The sequence below is a fragment of the Buteo buteo genome, chromosome 13 (assembly GCF_964188355.1).
Source record: "Buteo buteo chromosome 13, bButBut1.hap1.1, whole genome shotgun sequence".
In the NCBI taxonomy this organism is placed as follows: Eukaryota; Metazoa; Chordata; class Aves; order Accipitriformes; family Accipitridae; genus Buteo; species Buteo buteo.
The window spans coordinates 13,545,722-13,563,540 of NC_134183.1; the positions used below are offsets into that span (position 1 = coordinate 13,545,722).

The 17,819-nt window shown below is 46.2% G+C and overlaps 1 protein-coding gene across 3 annotated transcripts in view; it reads left to right on the forward strand.

The window, feature by feature from the left end:
• MAP2K4 (mitogen-activated protein kinase kinase 4) overlaps positions 1–17,819 on the forward strand; it is a 105,793-nt gene that overhangs the window by 60,406 nt on the left and 27,568 nt on the right. For all 3 annotated transcript variants that reach the window (XM_075044834.1, XM_075044835.1, XM_075044836.1), the window contains one exon: positions 7,747–7,866. In XM_075044834.1, coding sequence (XP_074900935.1) covers positions 7,747–7,866 — 120 coding nt within the window. The remainder of the gene's footprint in view (positions 1–7,746; positions 7,867–17,819) is intronic.

The following is a 17,819-nucleotide window of genomic DNA, read 5'->3' on the forward strand; positions in this document are numbered from 1 at the left end:
TCCTTCAGCATAATGCCCTTCTGTAAGAGAAGGTCGAGAAGGTTTAGAAGGGGGATCGTGATTTGAGAAGAAAATGCGTCAGTCTGGTGATTTGAGGTCTTGGCAATGATCTCAATGACATCTGCTTGCAACTCTGTGGTGTGTCACCATGCTGTGTGCAGGGCATCAGGAATGCTGCCCTGCAACTAGCTGGCTTGTGAAGCCAGTGTCTCTGGTTATTTGGTGGTACTGCTGTCCGTCTCCTGTGCTTCCCCAAGAGCAACATCAGTGCAGCAGGCAAATCATCCTTGGAAGGACATTCAGCAGTAGGAAATAGGTTTATGGAGGCCACAAGCCAAAAGCTGGCTGTTCTGTACTGATGAGTGAAACACAGAGATGGCTCCAGAAGCTGCTAATTAGATGCAGAGAAAATTGGAACAGGGGCCTCCCCCAGCTGCTCCTCCATCCTTCTCCACCACTACCCAAATTTCCACTACCACTGCTGCAAATTTCCAGCGCAGTCAGGTATCTTCCTACCTCAGTTCTGGAAGGGCCGAGTCCTGTTTGGAGCTACCATGACCCGGCTGCATCCCTTGTGGCTTGTCAGCCCCTTCTGCCATAGGCAGATTCAAATTCTCCTTGTTCCACAAGCGTGCAGTGTGAAATGTTGCTCTTGCGCCCATCCTGGAGTCTTCGTCTGGCTGATGGCAGCTCCTGCTGTGTTGAGGTAGCCTGGTACCTCTGGGCGCTTGTCCTGCTCACCACTTGGCCTCTGCAGATGCAGCTGCCAGAGCATACCCTCAAATCCTGTTTCCAGCTCCTTCCTCTGGCTTTTTCCAGCCTGTCACGCCTTTGCACAAGGAACAGCCTTTGGTTCCTTGAAGCGTGGTTTAACTTAGCCTTCCACTTTCTCCCCACTTGTTGCGGGTGGCACCAGTGCCGGCAGGGCACACGGGCTCCTGCTGTCCCCAGGGGCTCCCCGAGGACAGCCTTTTTGCTGTTTCCTGTCTATATTTCTTACCACTGCAGGAAAATAATTTCTCAGTGCTGAAATATCACTGAAATAACTTGAGATCTGCAGGTGGAGACACCATATTCTTTCATTTTTTCCTTTTATGCATTTTGCCTCACCAGCCAACGTATGGATCCTGGCAGATGTAATCCTGGCACCTTTAACGAGGGTGTCTAGCTGCTCCCACAGGCAGGGCTGCCAGGCCCCTGGATGAGTCAGAAAGCTTTCATCTGTGCTCGAGCGTCAGCAGCAAAGGAGGAAAATGAGCCTCGTTGTGTCGCTGGCATGAAACCACTGCAGCAAAGCTTCAGCTGGCGGAGCATTGCTGGGGAGAGGCTCGGATGATGAGCTCTTGTCCCCAGTCCTGCTCCTCCCTCTCCTTCAGTCTTTGTCATTCTGTACCTCTATGAATACCTATTCAAATAACAAAAAGACATTATGTGCCTCTTCAGGAACAGGCTGGAGGGGGCTGCAGGAGCAGGGACCTCACATTTGTGGGGCTGCCAGCTGCAGCAGGTTGGTTTTGGAGGCAAACAGTTGCAGTTTTTGGTGTGATGTTTTTGCATCCCTTATCCTTTCTGCCATAGAGAGCCTCTTCCTACAGCCATCAGGAAGAGCGGAAGAGGATAAAGGAAAGAGGAATCCAACTCAGAGGATTTGTGTTCAAACCTTTCTCATTTTTGCCCCTCGAAAATGTTGCATTATGTTTTCCGAATCTTAATAACAGACAATCCTCCTATTCATTAGGTCCCTTCCTCTCTCAGATAATCCTAGAGATGCGAAGTCCCTGTTTGCTCTGGGTCAGCTGGCATTGCGGTCTTCCCTCACTGGAAAAAAAGTATTAATTTTCTTGAGGATTTATTGGCATATAAGGTCAAGACTTTTCCAGGTGGGAAAGAGAACAGCCTAATTTTGTCCAGTGCGAGTTCTGTCTCTGCAAACTCACAATTGCAAGGCCAGTTTGTATGTGAACTCCTCATGTCCTTGGAAGGTTTCTCTTCTGGGCTCTTTGTTTTCCTTGAAGAAGCCCTTGCCCTGGCTGGCATTTGCCTGCAGTACCAGCACTCTGCAGTACTGCCTGGTCTGGCTTCCAGTTCTACCCAGTGTCCTTTAACTTTGCTTCTGGTTACTTGTTTTCTGTTTAGTCTGTTTTTGCCCAGTCTGTGGCAGTTATTAAGTGACTTGTGAATAATCTCCTGGGCTTCTTCGCTCCTTAGAGAACCCTGGTCCCCTCTCAGGGTCTGCTCCAATGCTGTCACTCCTGGGTTTATCCCAGAGACTTCACAGTATGTGTAGTTCTCCAGCCTGCTTTTGTATTTGCCCTCTGACATCACCTCATGGTGCTGTCCCAGCTGGCTCAGGGGGCTGTGCATCTCGTTTCATGAGGGTACCACAAATTCAAGGAACAGGACTGTCTTTGGCACATTGGAGGAACTGTAGAGAAGTCCCATTTTATTTGGGGGGTTTCTTTCTGTCCTGAGGTTTCCCTCTGGCACTGGTGATAGTTCACACAAAAAAAGTGCTTTAAAAGACCTTTGGCATACTTGGTTTTTCCGGACTGGTATAAAAATACATAAATTAAGGAAAGCCCAAACTGGAATGAAAGCCATCTAATACCTGGTGTGGGTTTTATTAGCCAGGGTACTTAAAAAGGCCTCTCAGAAGCTAAGAAAGTTTCTTGTTTGAAGAGTTCACAAGATAAATAAGTGAGTATTTAAAATAGGCAACCTTCCATCTCTTAGGTGGTACCTGTGTGGGTCAGGAGCCTGAGCAGTGATGTCCTGAGTGTGCAGGTGGCTGGCAGGAGACCTCTGTCTCCTGCTCCTCTCCCCCTCAGCCCCCCTAGCCCCAGGGGGCCAGGCAGGTCCTTTCTGCCCTGCAGCAGGGAGCACCTCCGATATTTGGGGTACAGTATTAGCAGCTTCTGCCAATTCCTTTTCAGCCAGTTCAACTAGCTGAAAAATACACTGTCAAGAGACCAGTAGAGTGTTTTGTTTTGTGCTTTGGTTGACCTTCAAGCTTCCTGTCATGGCCCCATGGAAACTTTTTGTACCTCTTTTTAATTGAATTCTTTTTCTGTCAGAAATAGTTACAGCTAGGAGAGTAAGCCAGCTGGGGAGAGGGCATTTTTGTCCACACAATCCTTGTGTTTGGTTTTCGCCCACCCCAAAAGATGTAGTGATTTTCAGCTGTATGCCATAATTTTCTGTATCTTCCAATATGTATTGTATAAATCAGCCTAGCTGATTTAGTCCCACTCTGCGATATTGCCTAGTCTTGTCTCCAGTTCCAGCCAATGTCTTCAGACCTTGTTGCTGATTTCTTGTTTCCTCTTTAGTCTAGCGGTATTTTTGACAAGATTACAGGTTGTCTTCCACTTCTTCTGCTCCAAACTTGTCCTAAGAAAATCAGAATCAATTTCAAGATCAGTTGGGTAATTGGAGAAGCTGACCAAGGCACTGTCTCTTAACAGAGATATGTAAAATTCAGGAGGTCAAGCCTATGTCCATTAAAGATCCCTGTTCTTCCTGGAGAAGCCAGTAATCTGTGGAACCATTTCTTATTCAGAGCACAGTGCCTCTTTTGACTTGTAGTAGTCAGTGCTTACTCTTTCATCCATAGCTTTAAAACAGATGTTCATGTCTTTGGCTTTCACAGGTTTTCTCTGATGGCAGTCTCACAGCTGAAATAGGTTGCTAAGTATCAGATATCCCTGAGAACAGAAATTTAACATTTATTCATACCTCCATAATCTCTCCGTCCTTACCTGGATGCCTGATAGCCAATAAAAGCCTGCCAAAATGACACATTAGTGTATTACGCTCAGCCAAGGGGCAAATTTCTCTGTCCTTCCAATTTCCCATATGACTTCTGAAGAAAAGTCTTGGGGCTTTTTGCAAGCTAGCTTTATTGCAAATCATCATTTCCATTCTTCACACAATTAGGTACCCTCTCCCAAGTTGATTCTTTATGGTTTATTGAGCAGAATTTTCTGTTTTGCTCTTCTGTTTGGATAGCTGAGAGTTGGGGAAACCAGTGTTCCAAGCCCTGCTGGTAGTACACTGCGAAAGGAGTGAATGAGTAAGGGCTAAAAGGAAGTGGTGAGAGAGAGCGAGAACCTTATTGTAGGAGGTGGGAAGCTAGTTGTGATCAGTGGAAGACCTGACATACTTCTGTCAGCAGTAAATGTGTTTCGGATGGGTAGATAACTATTCTCGTCCTCAGCAGTGAGTGGGCAAACCCCCTTTTTCCTGCTGGTTTGGTGTCCTCAGTCCCTGCCATCCCTTGGGAGCACCAGCCCTCCAGTGGCACTGCGAAGCACTGCTGTGCTGTGCTTTCTGCTGAGGACACCTGTGAGCCTGGTATGCAGGACAACACTGTGTTGTCTTGCAACTCAAGGAGTTGGTTTTCAGTTTGGTGTTTATAGCTTTTTTTCTTTTCTTTCCATGTCTTTTTTTAACTGGTCACTACCCACTGCACCTGAATCTTTTTGTGTGCATATTGGGGCTGTGTGATGTCTCTTCTGTTTTGGGTCCAGTTTCTGGGATCTGTCTGCTTTTAGGTTTGAGTGTGGTCCAATCCACAGCATACCTTATCCTTTTGCTGTTGATGCTGCCCAGGGCATAGCTTTCAGAGCTCTTGTTCCTGATATCAGAAGGCTTTGTCCTAACATGTGTTTGTATTAAAAGGGCTGGAGCATTTTCTCCTGGAGGATTTGATGCAGTTTAAGTTTGAGGCCAACAAGGAACTGTTAAAAAAGAGGCTTTCCATAAGCCTCTACTACAAAAAACTGCTTTTTCCATATGTGGCTTGTTTGGCCATGTCAGTGACTACATGCGGTAGAGAGACCAGGCTGAGAAGTGTAAGACCTGAAGCTAAGTCAGACCTGTCCATCCCTGTCTTAAATGGTGTCTTCAGGCTGTTGCCTCACCTTGTGTCTTCCTTCCCTGCTATCTCCCATGTTCCTGGGGCAGTGTGTCTGTGGTAGCTGCTTGTCTTGCAGTCTGCCTTGGAGCTAGATAGCAGATGGTCATTATGGCTTGTGTACTATTTGGGTAGTGGCTGCTGTTGACTTCGGTTACCTTTTGCTGTTTCTTCCTTGTCTTGCTGGTGAACACTCGTTCCTTAGCTGGTAAATTGGGACCGCTGGCCTGCAACAGACTCCCTGGTGCACTCCAGCTAAACAAAGCCACCTTTTCCAGCCTGGGCTGACCCCAGCTCAGTGCTATGCTGCATGCTGCCCCTGATAGTTTTCCCCCCCTCTTGAATTTGCCAATCTCCAATCTCTAGTACTCTTGTATGAGACCTCCCAGTCTTGCATCATGTCATTACCTTCACTCCCTGAAGCAGTGTTTGTTGGTGATTCCATGCTGGCTTCTCAAGGTGTCCTTTGGCTCCTGTGTCTGCCTGGATGCTCTGCCCTATAGCTGACCCACTGTCTGTCCTCTGGGTCTTCTGCCTGCCCTTTCTCTTTCTCCCTGGGGAGATTGTGTTTGGGAAAAGGAGGAATCTTTGGGTTTAGTAGTGTTCTGGGGTGCTGTTAAAATTGCCTCCTCCATACAACACATTTCACATGCTTTCCAGAGTTGGAGAAATAACAGCAGAGAAGGAAATGTCAGAGGTGAGAGGAAATGCTCTCAGGGGAAGTTGTGGAGTTTGAGAAGCACACTGTGGGGATGATTGTGGCAGGATTGTGCAGATGCAAGGGGAATGCAGAATGGGGGCTGGGGAGACTCCCAGATGACCAGGAAAGAGGCTTTTTGGAGACACATACAGAGTTGGCACAGAAGGGAGATGTGAGTTACAATATGGAGAAAAGCGCCTTTTGGTATTGCTCCTCACCAGAGGTGAACTTTTCAGAGGTGTGGGTAGCATCTCAGTGAGAGACTAAACTATTCCTCATAAGTCCCACCATGGTGGCTTTGGCATCCATCATCTTTTATTGAGGTCAGAGCAATGGCATTATCATTTCACACAGTGCTGATGGTGTGCCACCTAGAAAGAGACATTCAATCTGTTCAGCCTTTGATATCTCAGCAGGGGGTTGCAGTGATTATATGGTGTAGACGCAAGACAAAGAAATAATCAAACTCATCAGGCTTCCTTCAGTGATGTGTCTGAACTTCTGTGAAACAGACTTGAACCAGTGACCTAGAGGTGAAGCATTTTAGTTTCATTACTAGTCCGTTGAGCAATCTTCTTGCTCTGTTGTGACTACAAAATCCCACCCGCTCAGTGGCATTGCAGGGCGTGGATGTTACAGATTGTGGGTGTGCTGGGCAAATCTCTTGCCAGTTTTGCCAAGTACTCTAGAATTCAATGGGGGGGAAAGGGCAATATGAACATGACAATTATTGGTCTAGGCCAAACTAGAGCTACTAGAACATTAAGAACAAGTGGTGAAATACCAAAATATCAGGATACACCAAAGGTAAGGAAAATTATAGTGTCCATACTGTCCTCATTTTGTGTGGGTCATCACAAAATAGTCTTAAGGTACATTATCATGCACTGTTTCTCAAATGTTGCTATATGAATGGCCAACCTTGAAAGTACTTTCATATACTTAGTCTTGTGCTTGCTAATGTATGTGGTCTTGATGCCACCAGCAGTTGCTCAGAGGGCAGTATTGTCGGTGAGAGTGGGTGATGGTGTCTTGCAGATTTTTCCCACAACCTTGAATAATTTTTCTTTCTTGGATAGCCAAGTGGTTTTTCTCCTCAAGGAGGGTCCAGGCTACCTCTGTTGCTTTGGACTTCTTGCCAAATTTTTTTCTTGTTTTGTTTTTTTTTAAAAGATTTTTCAACACGAGTCACACCTTCAGGATCACAATTTCCTCACCTGTGATTCAGGGAATGCATTAATTAGTGCAAGATGTTAAATATGTCTGTAAAATCACATGAAAAACTGGGGATGGTCTTCTCCATCCTTCATTTAGCAAGGTTCATGTTTGAACATGTACAGTTTTCTGTTTTCAAACTTGCATTGTTGTTTTAAGCCCAAATAAGACTTTCCTTTATATATAGTGTATATATAAAGTATAGTGTGTGTATACATATATATCTTTATATACATGTAGCATATATATTTTATACATATACATATATACATTCATATATACATATATATAAAGTATCTTTTATATAGCGTTAATGTTCCCTAGGCTAGTACTAGGTAAAGAATTGTTAGTTTTATGAGAAGAGCTCATGGGACTATTGCCCACCATTAGCATTACCAGAGCAATGTGTTCCCCCGGTTATGTGATGGTCCCTTTTCACCGTGCCAGCCATGGCGGAGGCATGGTGGAAGGAGCCTTTTTGTCTTCTGTGCTTGTCTTAGAAATTTTAAACATAATGTTCCTTGGTTAAATTTCAAAACAGCCTCCGAGCCCTGTCCAACATGGCTAAGAACTGTGTGGGAATTTGTTTTGAAATGAAAGCCTGAATGTGTTGTTTTGCTGTAGTTTTCAATGAAATCTCTGCTTTTTAATTTCATTCTGACATTTCATCTGAGAGTGTTGATGCTCATGAGAGGACTGGGGATTTTAGAGTCTGAATTAAATGGCTTTAGGGGTTTTCAGTTATATTTCTTATTTGAGAACACAGCTTAATTCTCTAGAGTGTGTTTGAGCATGCCTTGGGGATTGCCTGCTCAGCCATGGGTTTGGGGTCCCTGGCATGCTTCTCCAGAAGCGGGTCTGAGGATACAGTAATGGCATGTAAGTGATAAAGTCTCTGCCACTCTTCCTCTTTCAGAGAATTCGGTCGACAGTGGATGAAAAAGAACAGAAGCAGCTTCTGATGGACCTTGATGTAGTAATGCGAAGCAGTGACTGCCCGTATATTGTTCAGTTTTATGGCGCACTCTTCAGAGAGGTGGGCACTCCAAACTTGCTTCATTCATAGCAGAGTTTGGTTTTTACCTTCTTTTTTTCTTTGCAGTTTCTAACTTGCATAAAGAGGGGAATGTTATTTCTGTTAGGTTTCTTAGCTCTCCACTTTTAATCAAGGGTATTTAACCAGGAGACCCAGATGTCTGGGTCCTACTGAGCACATACATGCTATTCCCATGCATTGTTATGTCTCTCTGCGTATTTCAGTCTCTCCTTCTTTCCTGCTTTTCTTCTCTCTTGATGAGCTCCAGGTCTGTGGCTCCTCCACACAGAGTGTGTGCTGCCGGGTTCAGCACAGCTCTGCAGCACAGCACTTGGACACAAATGTGGTTTATGTCAGCGCTTGTTAGATGCAACCATGTGGAGGACCTGTATCCCTGTAATGAAGGTGACTGCTGTGATAGTAGTCACAGCTCCCCATAAGGTTATCTGATGTATGTATGTATGTACATACCCAGGCTGTGTCAGAGACTCCCAACTGACATGCATCTGCCTTGAAGTGGTTTATACCTGCAGATACGTAAGAAAACAAGGGCAACCATGTTGGGTCAGACCAAAATTCCTAGCAGGATGTTCTGTCTCTGGCAGTGGTCCACAGGATCTACTTGCAGAAGCACGTGTGATACTTTGCCATAGCCTTCAGTTGTATGTAGCTCTCTTCTGAGCTAGATGTGCTGTCTTTGTGCTCAGTGACTCTTACTGGATTTCTTTTCCATGGAAGTGTTCAGTTTGCCCTTGAATACATGTACATTTTTTGCATCCATGGTGCTCCCTGAGAGGCACTTTCCTTGGTTGTCTGCCCCTTGTTTGAAGGCCCATCACCTTTATTCATTCTGAATTTTCATCTTGCTGTTTTGAGTGGTGCCCCTAGTGCTTCCCCTAGTTTTTTTGTTTGAAGAGGTGGTAAACAGTTGATCTTTATCCATCCTGTCCAGGCCACTGAGGATTTTATGGACAGTTGCCATATTCCCCCTCTGTCATATCTTACCCAGCCTGGTAAGTGCTAGCCTGTGTCATACACGGAACCCCTTCCAGACCTTTGATCATCTTTCTTGCTGTTCTCTGCATCTTTTCCAGTTCTACTCTGTCCTTTTGGGACAGAGACCAAAATTGCATGACTGTTCTTGAAAGGAGAAACATCTGCAATAGCTAGTCTAGGGGCTGTAATTTTGCTTGGCCCTTTCATGTACCTAGATAGTGTGTTCTGTGGAGTGGGTTTATTCAGTGTGATACTTTGATGAGTACTTCCAACTGAAGAACAGATTAGACCATTGAAAGCTATGTCAGATGACCACCATTAATCCTGACATACTATAGCTGTTCATGGCCAGGAATATGATGTTAATCACTGCATGTTTGTGACTGTTTTAGCATCTACTTATTGTAATTTAAGGCAGATGTTACACTGCAGGGCCACAGAAGGTATCCTTCTATCTCCTTGTGCTTTGCCCAGGCACTCCCATTGCTATCTAGCTTCGGATGACCTGTAAAAACTATTAGGAAGCTGGCCTTCTCCATGCAGCCCGGACAGTCTTATGCCATGGTTGGAGGCCAGTCATTAGGCTGAGCTGAGTCTGTTCAGTACAGGCACAAGGAGAGGATCATAGCATTGGTGAGCAGTACTGAATTGCAAGTGTTTGGTCCATTTGCAAGAACAAGAGGTTTGGAGAAGATGAATGTAAAAACCTGACTACTGCATCCCCTTCCTCCAGAGAGCAGCAGCTCCTGCAGCTGTCCTGCAGGTGTGGATTATTCCTCTTCCTGTAATTGCTCTGGTGTTGAAGCTGGCACAGTATAGGGGGATAGACATGTAGCCTTGCCTGTTTTCCACTCCTTCAGCACAAATCCAGTACATCTACTCAAGGGAAGAAGGAAAATAGAGACCCACTGGCCACTGGTCATCTTTGCATGTTATCAGGCATAGCAGCCTGTGCAGAGTCTTGTGGGGTTTACCAGGGAACTGTTAGAGAAAGAAGGTCAATGTTGTAGTTAAAACCCAAAACTGGGACTGAATATTCAATTCCTCCTTCTTAGAGAGCCTGCCTCTGTAATTTTGCCAGGTCACTCCTCTGGCTTTAACTCTCAATCTCTAAAATAAGGATAATAATCCTTCCTTTTCCCATGCTGTGCTTTTTCTTATCTGTTTAAACACAAAGCCATTTTGGGCCAGGAGGCATTGTCCATGTTCACACAGTACAAGCTCCTGCCAAGCGTGGAGCCTCAGCCTTGGCTGAAAATTTCCAGCTTTGCTGAAATACAGATGATAGGGCTGTCAGCTGGTGTGAAGAAAAGTCTCTGGGCAAGACAGTGTCTTGCCAGATGGTGATAAGCAACATGTTCAGAGCTGTGCAAGCCTGTCACCTCTGTGCAGCTGTGGGCACATCCCAGGATATAAGTATAAATACATAAATAATATTAAACCCTACTTTGATCAGAACCCAAATGTCAGCCTGGCTTCTGCTGCACCCTGTCTTGTCCAAAAATCCTGTCAGTCTGCAGCCAGGCAGGGCACCTTATGTGCTCTGTCTGGCAAAGATTTCAGTAAGGTCGCTCTGGGTTATATCATGTTGGTCTCTGGAATCCCCTTTTACCCCCACCCTAAGCATCAGTGATATTTGGTTTTGAGATGAAAGCAACCTCCCCTCTCCTCGGTCCCATGCTGCCAACGTGATGGTCCAAGTCACGTACCTCAAAGGTACACAGGGTGTGAGCTGGTATGCTTGGATAAGGTTTTCTGTCTTGTCATATTAATTACATGTTCTAATATTTATTACATCTTTTAAAGCTAGGAAACTATGACAGCAGAGAAGCACAGAAAGGGAAAAAAAGAATTTCGCCAGTATGTTTGGACCTGTCTCACCCCCACACTCTGCTTAGCAGATCAGTTCCCAAATAACTGTGAACGATCCAGGTCACTGCTGCACCATCCCCTGGAGTGTAAGAGCTCATGGGACATTGCTGAAGACTGAACCTCTCTCAGGAAGTCCTACAGCAAAAGCGTGTATAAACAAAGCTGTTTGTTCCAGCAATTCAAGGTGAAAAGTAAGGAAGTAAGTTCCAAAAGGCAGATCCTCTTGGGACTGCCAGCTTTGAGCCAGGATTCAGATTCTCCAGGGATGGATGGAGCTACAGATGGGAAGTTGTCTTCTGCCTGCTCCTAAAGGTGAAAGACTTCAATTTGAGCCTCTTTAGAGGAGCTTAAATGTTTAGTGGAGGAGCTTAAATGTTGAGTAGGTGGCTCTCACAATCAGACGATTGGCAAGAAGATTATAACAGCTTCGGGAACAACAGCAGGGCAGCTGGGCTGTTTTGAAAGGCAGGTAACCTCTCCAGAAGAGTGAGCTGTTGATGCAGAGAAGCAGAGCTAAGCTCTTGCATGCTGACAGTTTGGGGCGTGGGAGTACTAAACCAAACTGGGCAAAACTGTTCAAAGTTTTATTTTGCAGACAGACAAGTATCCCAGCTTGCAGTCAGAAAAGTAACAGTAAACAGGCAAGTTACTGTGGCAGCCTCTAAGACTACGAAAAGTTTGATTTGGAAAGGCAAAAAATACTACACAAATGTTTCTCCCTAGTGTATTCTGTCTCACTTGTTCAGCAAGCATTTTCTGATAGGGAAAGTATTCTCTTGAGAACTGGTCTTGCTTGTCCCTCAGCAGGCAACATCTTAACACGTATCGTTTGCTTCTTGTTCTTCAGTCATATGGGACATCCTTCTATTATTGTGTATGTCTGTGTATATAATGTAACGTGTAACAATGAAAAACTACAAGTTGATTGCTGGCTACAGGAGTTAGCTTGAGTTTATTGGCACCCATTAGATGAGATTAAATTGCCTGTTTAATGAAACAGGAACAAAACTGAAAAAGCAGAAGAAAGCTTTTCAGCCTTTGCATGGAGCCAGGGGCTTCATTGCACTGATGCCAGATAGTGCACGTGATGGAGTCAGGTCCTCCATGCGACAGCGCTCTGCTCACTTCTGCTCTCCTTGACAAAGTTGTGACCTTCATGTCAGCGTGTTGCACTTCCCCATGATGTTACAGCATCCTTCATTCTTCTAGTGCAGCTGTTGAGGGGACTGCTCTGTTACTTGGTTCTCTAATGATCCTCAGTAGAAAAAAATCAACCTTTTATTTTCAATAATGGAAAGAATCCATGTGCACTGGTGTTGTAATGTGTGGCAGTTGAAATGGTTTCCATGTCCATAGCCTGACTTCTCAACAGAAGAGAGAAGAAAGTTGTGTCTAGTAGAGGCTGCAGAATGAAGAGAATCAGAAAGAGAAAGGCCCGGAGGAAAGTGCAGAAGGGGTAGTTATACCACTGGCTATATTCATGGTTACACTGGCTATAGAAGGGATTCAGTGGCTGATGAATTATAAAATCATCAAATCATAGAATGGTTTGGGTTGGAAGGGACCTTTGAAGATCATCAAGTCCACCCCCACTGCCATGGGCAGGGACATCTTTCGCTAGATCAGATTGTCCAAAGCCCCATCCAACCTGACCTTGAACACTTCTAGAGATGGGGCATCCACAACTTCTCCGAGCAACGTGTTCTAGTGTCTCACCACCCTCACTGTAAAATGTCTTTTTTTATGTCTGAGCTAAATCTACCCTCTTTCTGTTTAAAGCCATTGCCCCTTGTCCTGTCACTACAGGCTCTGGTAAAAAGTTTGTCCCCATCTTTCTTGTAAGCCCCCTTTAAGCAATGAAAAGCTGCAATAAGGTCTCCCTGGAGCCTTCTCTTCAGGCTGAACAACCCCAACTCTCTCAGCCTGTGTTCATGGCTGGTGCTCCAGCCCTCTGATCATTTTTGTGGCCCTCCTCTGGACTTGCTCTAACAGGTCCATGTCCTTCTTGTGCTGGGGACCCCAGAACTGGATGCAGTACTCCAGGTGTGGTCTCACCAGAGCAGAGTGGAAGGGGAGATTTACCTCCCTTGACCTGCTGGCCACGCTTCTTTTTATGCAGCCCAGGATACTGTTGGCTTTCTGGGCTGCAAGCGCACATTGCCAGCTAATGTCCAATTTTTCATCCACCAGTATCCCCAAGTCCTTCTCCTCAGGGCTACTCTCACTCCCTTCACCCCCAGTCCTTATTTATACTGGTGAGTGCCCCGATCCAGGTGCAGGATCTTGCACTTGGCCTTGTTGAACTTTGTGAGGTTCTCACTGGCCCCATGAAGCCATGTGGTTTGTCCATACTGCATCGTGAGAGCCCTGACTCCTGCAAATGCACACAGAGCTTTCCATGTCAGTCATCAGAGATGCTGTGTTGAAGAGGATCTGGTTATGCATGTCCATTTGTTACGTCTCAGAGCAGTACTTGCTAGGTGAGGGAGAAAAAAAGATGATTGCTAGGGTTTCTGCAAAGATTTCACTTGAGTCACTTTCTTCTAGTGAGAAGAGAGGAGTGTTGGGCTGAGCCATAGGACTGCACTGGGCAACCGTGTGACTTTGGCCCCAAGTGTTGCTGTTTAGAGGGTTTTTTAGGTCTGAGAAAAAAAAAGTCACCTTTTCTTGCATGTCTTGGAAGCTTTACAGCTAATCTAGTTTGAGGCAGTACCTGTAAGGCTGGGAATGTTTGGTTCATTATCATGACCACACTAATTGCTCTTTCAAAGTAACTGTTCCTGTTACTTTACTTTTCAAGAGGGGGAGAGGAAAAAAGCCTTGTCTGGCTTAGGATCTCAGCAGTGACTCCTACACAGTGTGAGTGTAGCCAAGCCAAGTTTAAAACAACAAGCTCAATAGTTGATAAAATTATTCAATGAAAAATTCATTGCAAGTTGCAAAACATGCCCGGGAAGCCAGGTAAATTGGTCCTTGGGGAGCTTCTGCTGGTAGGAGAGAAGAGCTAGTACGGATGTGTCAGTAGCACAGTGCTGACATTGGTGTGATTGTGGATGTATCCTTGCTCAGTTGATACAAGGTGTTTGCTTTCTTTGCTATTGATGCACAACATCCTATTTCTATGGAAATCTTTGGCTGTGTTGAAATTACTCAAGGCACCTGTCCCTGTGATCAGTCCCCAGTCCATAGGAAGAGTGTCCTCTGGGTCACATGAGGATATGTGAGGGCAATGACATTCTTCATTCTCTCACTAGTGTAGATGCAACTTGCATCAAAACTTGGCCACTGCCTGTAGTGTAGTAATGTGATAAGCTTTCAGTATCACAGAATGATGGCTGTTGGAAGGAGCCTCTGGAGGTCACCTTGTCTAACTCCTGTGGTCAGGCAGGGCCACCTAGGGCCACTTGCCCAGGACCATGTCCAAATAGCTTTTGAATATCTCCGGGGATGGAGACTCCACAGCCTACCTGGGCAACCTGTGCCAGTGCTCAGTCACCCTCACAGTAAAAAGTGTTTCCTGATGTTCAGAGGGAACCTCCTGTGTGTCAATTTGTGCCCATTGCCTCTGGTCCTATCACTGGGCACTACTGAAAAGAGCCTGGCTTCGTCCTCTATGCACCCTCCCTTCAGGTATTTATGTACATTGATGAGATCCCCCTGAGCCTTCTCTTCTCCAGGTTCCCTCAGTTCCAGCTCTCTCAGCCTTTCCTCATGGGACAATGCTCCAGTCTCTCAGTCATCTTAGTGGCCCTTTACTGGACTCTCTCCAGTATGACCATGTCTCTCTTGTACTGGGGAACCCAGCACTGGACACAACACTCCAGGTGTGGCCTTACAAGTGCTGAGTCAAGGGGACAGATCACCTTCCTTGATCCGCCGGCAGTGCTTTGCCTAATGCAGCCCAGGGTAGTCTTAGCCTACTTTGCAGCAAGGGCAGATTGTTGGCTCATGTTCAGCTTGTCCACCAGGACTCCCAGGTCCTTTTCAGTCAAGCTGCATTCCAGCTGGGTGGCATCTTTTTGACATGCTCGATTGTCGACTGGGAACTCGGGACTCTGCATTGAGAAGCTGAAGCATCCCAGTTGCTGGTTAAGGAGTTTTTGTGTATGTCCTAGAGATGGGCAGCAATATTTTGAATGAAATGTGTAGGGTGTTCCTGGATATGTTTTTGAATGCCTACAAGATGTGCATTAACATCTGGTAATTTAATCATAGAATAATAGATTGATTGGGTTGGAAGGGACCTTAAAGATCACTTAGTTCCACCCCCCCTGCCATGAGCAGGGACACCTTCCACTAGACCAGGTTGCTCAAAGCCCCATCCAACCTGGCCTTGAACACTTCAGGGATGGGGCATCCACAGTATGTCTGGGCAACCTGTTCCAGTGCCTCACCAGCCTCACAATGAAGAACTTCATCCTTACATCTAACCTAAATCTACCCTCTTTCAGTTTAAAGCCATTACCCCTTGTCCTATCACTACACACCCTTGTAAAAAGTCCCTCTCCAGCTTTCTTGTAGGCCCCCTTTACGTACTGGAAGGCTGCTGTAAGGTCTCCCCAGAGCCTTCTCTTATCCAGGCTGAACAACCCCAACTCTCTCAGCCTGTGTTCATAGCAAAGGTGCTCCAGCCCCCTGATCATCTTCATGGCCCTCCTCTGGACTTAATCCAACAGGTCTATGTCCTTCTTATGTTGGGGGCCCAGAGCTGAACGTACTACTCCAGGTGGGGTCCCACAAGAGCAGAGTAGAGGGGGAGAATCACCTCCCTCGACCTGCTGGTCATGCTTCTTCTGATGCAGCCCAGGATGCGGTTGGCTTTCTGGGCTGCAAACGTACATTGCTGGGTCATGTTGAGCCTCTTGTCAGCCAACACCCCCAAGTCCTTCTCCTCAGGGCTGCTCTCAATCCACTCATCACCCAGCCTGTATTTGTGATTGGGATTGCCCCGACCCACGTGCAGGAGGACCTTGCAGTTGGCCTTGCTGACCTTCCTGAGGTTTGTGCAGGCCCACCTCTCAAGCCTGCCAAGGTCCCTCTGGATGGCATCCCTTCCCTCCAGCATCTCAACCACTCCATACAGCTTGGTGTCATCAGCAAACTTGCTGAGCGTGCACTCAATCCCCCTGTCCATGTCACTGACAAAGATGTTAAAACAGCACTGGTCCCAATACCGACCCCTGAGGAACGCCACTCATCTCTGGTCTCCATTTAGGCATCGAGCCATTGACAACTCTTTGAGTGGGATTATCCAGCCAATTCCTTATCCACTGTGTGGTCCATCCATCAAATCCATATCTCTCCAATTTAGAGACAAGGGTGTCGTGCGGGACAGGGTCAAATGCTTTTCACCAGTCCAGGTAGATGACATCAGTTGCTCTTCCCTTATCCACTAATGCTGTAACCTCGTCATAGAAGGCCACCAGATTTGTCAGGCATGATTTGCCCTTAGTGAAGCCATGTTGGCTGTCATCAGTCACCTCCTTGTTTTCCATATGCCTTAGCATAGTTTCCAGGAGGATCTGCTCCATGATCTTGCCAGGCACAGAGATGAGACTGATTGGCTTGTAGTTCCCTGGGTCTTCCTCTTTTACCGTTTTTAAAAACGGAGGTTATGTTTCCCCTTTTTCAGTCAGTGGGGAGTACCCCAGACTGACATGATTTCTCAAATATGATGGATGGTGGCTCAGCCACTTCATCCACCAGTTCCCTCAGGACCTGCAGATGTATCTCATCAGGTCCCATGGACTTGTGCACCTTCAGGTTCCTTAGATGGTCTCGAACCTGATCTTCTCCTACTGTGGGCAGTTCTTCATTCTCCCAGTCCGTGCCTTTGTTTTCTGCGACTTGGGTGGTGTGGCTGGAGCACTTGCCGGTGAAGACTGAGGCAAAAAAAGTCGTTGAGTACCTCAGCCTTTCCCATGTCCCGGGTAACCAGGTCTCCCATTTCCTTCTGAAGAGGGCCTGAATTTTCCCTAGTCTTCCTTTTATCACCAACATATCTATAGAAGCTTTTCTTGTTGCCCCTGACATCCCTGGCCAGATTTAAATCTGTCAGGGCTTTAGTTTTCCTAACCTGATCCTTGGCTGCTCAGACAATTTCTCTGTATTCCTGCCAGGCTACCTGTCCTTGCTTCTACCCTCTGTAGGCTTCCTTTTTTGACTTCCTTTTGACTTCAGGGGAAGTGTCTTCCTTCTGCTGGTCCTTGCAATTGCAAGCTTCAATTCTTCTGCATTATTGCCCTGCCTCCGTTCTGTGTGTGCTGGTGGGGGAGTTTCTGGCTCTGTTTGGCCATGCTGTCTATCTCTGCCCCAGGAGAAAGGTCTAGGCACTTCCTTCAGTCTGAGGTCTGCACTGCAGCCTCTCCCTTCAGCAGCTCCATCTGGGTGGAGGCATCAGCCACCGCTGGGTTACATGGTGCAGACCCCCCAGCCGGAGCTGCAGCCTTTGCTCACAGACAAGTGCCCACCATTCTGCATTGAGGGTCAGGGAGGATGAGTGCCCTTGACCTGTGCAGTTGGTCACAGAACAGTGCCTGGTTGCTGGGTTATGTGTACTTCAAGTCTCTCCACTCAGCCAGTGGAATGTCCCTCCTTCTTCCAGGAGACCAAGTAAACCAAGTCTTTCCTTTGGTGCTTTTGATCCTGTACAGTTTTTTTATGCTTAAATTAACATTGGATAACAATTTATTGTACTTGTTCGAGTTTTCGGTAACACATGCATCCCAATGCTGCAGATGCACAAAGTATATTGTGAAGCTTTTGTTGCGATAATGGCTCTAATAAGGTCACATGTTGTTTCACTTCGATTTGCTTTTGCTGTACATCACCAGCCATTGTAACCTGCGCAACTGAAGACACTCACAGTATTGGTGTGATTGGACATAAATACAAGGCTTCAGGTGGTCGGTAATATTCTGGCATTCTTGAAAAATCCAATCCCCTGCAGTCTAAGTACAATAACACAGGAATATAGTGCAGTACCGATTTATATATAAAGCTGGTCAAAACAGAAGCAATGTTTTGACTGATCCTGCAGCCAGTAGTGTAAGTCCATGTTTGCTTTCAGTACAGTTAGCTTGTAA